Source organism: Nicotiana attenuata, unplaced genomic scaffold (assembly GCF_001879085.1).
Source record: "Nicotiana attenuata strain UT unplaced genomic scaffold, NIATTr2, whole genome shotgun sequence".
Classification (NCBI taxonomy): Eukaryota; Viridiplantae; Streptophyta; class Magnoliopsida; order Solanales; family Solanaceae; genus Nicotiana; species Nicotiana attenuata.
In genome coordinates this window covers 307,688-311,022 of record NW_017671236.1, presented here as the reverse complement: position 1 = coordinate 311,022, position 3,335 = coordinate 307,688, and the positions used below count along the sequence as shown (strand labels likewise).

Sequence of the window (3,335 nt, the reverse complement as noted above, 5' to 3'; positions counted from 1 at the left end):
AGGCATGTAAAACTTTTTAGGAATGGGCATTGGAGCCGCGCTCTGAGGGAATGGTTATTGTATGTAACTTTTGGCATCTAAACCTTTCAAGACCGGGGGTGCCCCGGTATTTGATCAACACGGGAGTTATAAGTCTCAACTTTCTTGTCATTATCCTCAATCTTCTTCTCCCCGGACTCGATTCTCTTGGTGAGCTCCTCGAGCATCCTCATAATTGTGGGATAAGTCCCCGAGCCATTACCGTTTGATCTTTCCGGTATCAGATTAGTACGTCGAGTGTTTTCTGGTTCGACTATACTTGGAGTTTTGTGCTGACTCTGAAGCTGAGCGATAGCAACCTATTGAGCTTGTAGCATCTCGAATATTACTTAGAGGCTGACTCCCCCGTCTCCTAGACCTTGTGTTCCTTGGCCACCAGACCGGGCTTCCCTACGTACACTTCCTCTGGGGTCCACGCCTAAATCCGCATCCAAAGCAATGTGCGAACTAACATTGACTGGTTCCCCATTTGGCACTTCCACAGGGTTAATCGATGGTACACCGGCCCCTACATTGTTGTTTTTCCCGTGAAATCCAAGACCCTCATCACCGTGTACGGGTGCGTTTTGCGAGTTTGACAAATTTTAACCTGAAAGCAAGAATTCTTGACAAGAACAAGTGTGAAAATAACGTGTGTTATCAGAATCAGTACTGAAATAATCACTATTATCTTTAGCCCCACGGTGGGCGCCAAATTGTTTACCTCGAAAATACGAGTATCAATTAAACTTGATTTATGGTTTTAAAGATACGTGATTTAGTTCAATACTAATTAATAACCAAGAAATCTGAAGTATAAATGAAAGAAATAAGTAAAACCAAACCAGAAAGTAGGCCAGTCTCGACCTCGAGCCAAAGTGACCTCGAGTTGAATCAAGAACAGTAAAGTAAGAATAATAAAGCTAAACGACAATTCTGATAAACAATGAGCGAAAATGTAAGAGAGTACATTCTTTGCCAATGATTGATGATCATTAAAAATGATCGGGGTCCCATTTATATAATAGGGGAATCCTAAATAAGGTACATTTCTATTTACAGTAAAGAATCTTATTGGGACAGCTGTCTAACCGCCTAGTACGGATTCGTACAAATTTATTTCGGGATTTACGCCACGATCTTAGGGACGTGGTAGGAATCTTGCTCATTCTGTTACAAATCCATAACGACATTATCTCGAAGTTGATGATATTAGGCTCCGATGTTCCTTGAATACTTAGTTCTTCGAGCCTCGTGCTTCGTCCTCGGGTTCGAACTCGGTCCATAGTAAATCTGTTCCTCGACATGAGCCTTCGAGCCCACAAAATTGGGGCACTTGATTTCACCGTATATGTCATTTGACAGTGTAAAAAATATTTTCACGTTCACTAATATAACACAATTTCATACGTAAAATTCAAGAATTATAATGGAAACTTCATCATTGTGGAAACTTCGTGGAAGCACACCTTATAACTACACTCTATCTGCTTCAGCTGATGGTATGGAATGATTTGAAAAGTTCCCATTCAATGATTGCGCCTAACGCGGTGAGATAGCAAACCCTACTACTATACTAGATTCCTATCACTTTAGTTTACACACTAGTTACCTTTCTCTTTCTGCCTAACTTAATCAACTAGCGAATTACAACAGTATTGAAAATATCCAAGAAGGAGAGCAAATATCATTAACAAAAAATTAAACAGGCAGAATTCGGTTAGAAGCCTTATCTTCGATTGACCTATATATATGTGTGTATATTTAGTCATGAAGCAATTACCATTATTTCATCAGAGATACAACAAGCAATACACCAAAGCATATTTTGTGTCTTCATCCTTTATTAATTAATTTCTTACACGATGACAGCCATGAAGAGAAGCAGAGAAGATGATGGTGAAGTAGAAGCACAAGCCATGGCTAACTGCTCCATGCTTTTGTCTCGTTTAAACAATAACACTTCATCGTTTGAATGCAAGACATGCAACAAACGATTCTCATCTTTTCAAGCACTTGGCGGCCACAGGACGAGTCATAAATCGCTGAGATCATTATCCATAGACGCCAGAAGCAAATCCAAAAAACCAAAGAATAATATGCACCAGTGTTCTATTTGTGGGATGGAGTTCTTTATGGGGCAGGCTTTAGGTGGACATATGAGGCGTCACCGTGCCCCAATCAATGTACCAGTTTTGAAGAAGTCGAATAGTAGCAAGAGAATATTATGTCTGGATCTTAATTTAACCCCTGATGATCAGAACGATGATTTTAAGTTATGGCCAACGGCACCTGCTCCTGTTTTGCGCTGCTTTATCTAATTCCCTCGATCACACTTCCATTACTTTTAAGTTATGGACTAGAACATGTTTTTCTTTTTTGGTTAATTACTTTTTTATTCTTTTCGACAACTGCCTTCTGTTTTGGTTTTGTATATATCAACATTCTATAGCTATCATAGGAGTACTTTTTTTCTATACCACTAGTTATACTTCATTAAGATGGAAAATAGAATCATGTGGTACTCCTATCTTATAACCGGTTAATCAGAATTTAATTAGGGATCATTTGGTATGATGGATAAGTAAAAATAGTGCTGGATAAACATTTAGTATCACCTTATTCCTTATTTGGTTACTAATTCTTGGATTAAAAAATATTACTGGGATAACATATACCTGACAGTGAGTGGAATATATATAGTAATTCAAGTATAAGTTATTCTAACAAACAATAAAAAATAATATCAGAATAACTAATTTCGACATAACCAATTCGAATAATTAATCCCAACATAACTAATCACAACCTCTGTTTTAAAAGGCAGAATTGGGACTCGCTCAGGACTCGCCCCGGGGCGGAGCACTCGTAAAACGCCTCTGGGCTTATATGTGGGGCTTAGTTCCATGAGACTTACGTCTCGGCCTTCGGGACTTATGCCCCAGACACGCCCAACGCCCAGCGTACTGGGCTCGCCTAATAGAACTTTATGCAATTGTTTGTAACTAACCTTGTAAATCCTCAAATTTTCTTAATAAATCGTTGACTTTTCAAAATTACTTTTTTTTCTTCATCATAAATCATTAAGTTGACAGTATTTTATATCATAATTAAAACAAAAATTATTGCATGTTATCCATTAAGACTGCTATGATAGTAAACTTTAAATAAATCTTTCATTTAAAAGTATTTATTTATTAACTTTTGTTATGTCTTTATTGTATAATAGTCCATAATATTTTTATAATTATTTTCCTAAATATTAGTTTTTTCACGTTTACGAGATACAATACTTATTAATTTAATAGCTCAGTATT

At 37.3% G+C, this 3,335-nt stretch overlaps 1 protein-coding gene across 1 annotated transcript; it reads left to right on the top strand.

Moving 5' to 3' along the window:
- Positions 1-1,592: 1,592 nt before the first annotated feature.
- Positions 1,593-2,497, top strand: LOC109206913 (zinc finger protein ZAT11-like). Its single transcript, XM_019369783.1, has one exon. It carries the CDS (start codon positions 1,884-1,886, stop codon positions 2,337-2,339), a length of 456 nt encoding a protein of 151 aa, XP_019225328.1. The 5' UTR covers positions 1,593-1,883; the 3' UTR covers positions 2,340-2,497.
- Positions 2,498-3,335: the final 838 nt, after the last annotated feature.

What these genes read in the sequence shown, in the direction of transcription:
- LOC109206913 (XM_019369783.1), top strand. Translation starts at nt 1,884, where the DNA reads ATGACAGCCATGAAGAGAAGCAGAGAAGATGATGGTGAAGTAGAAGCA.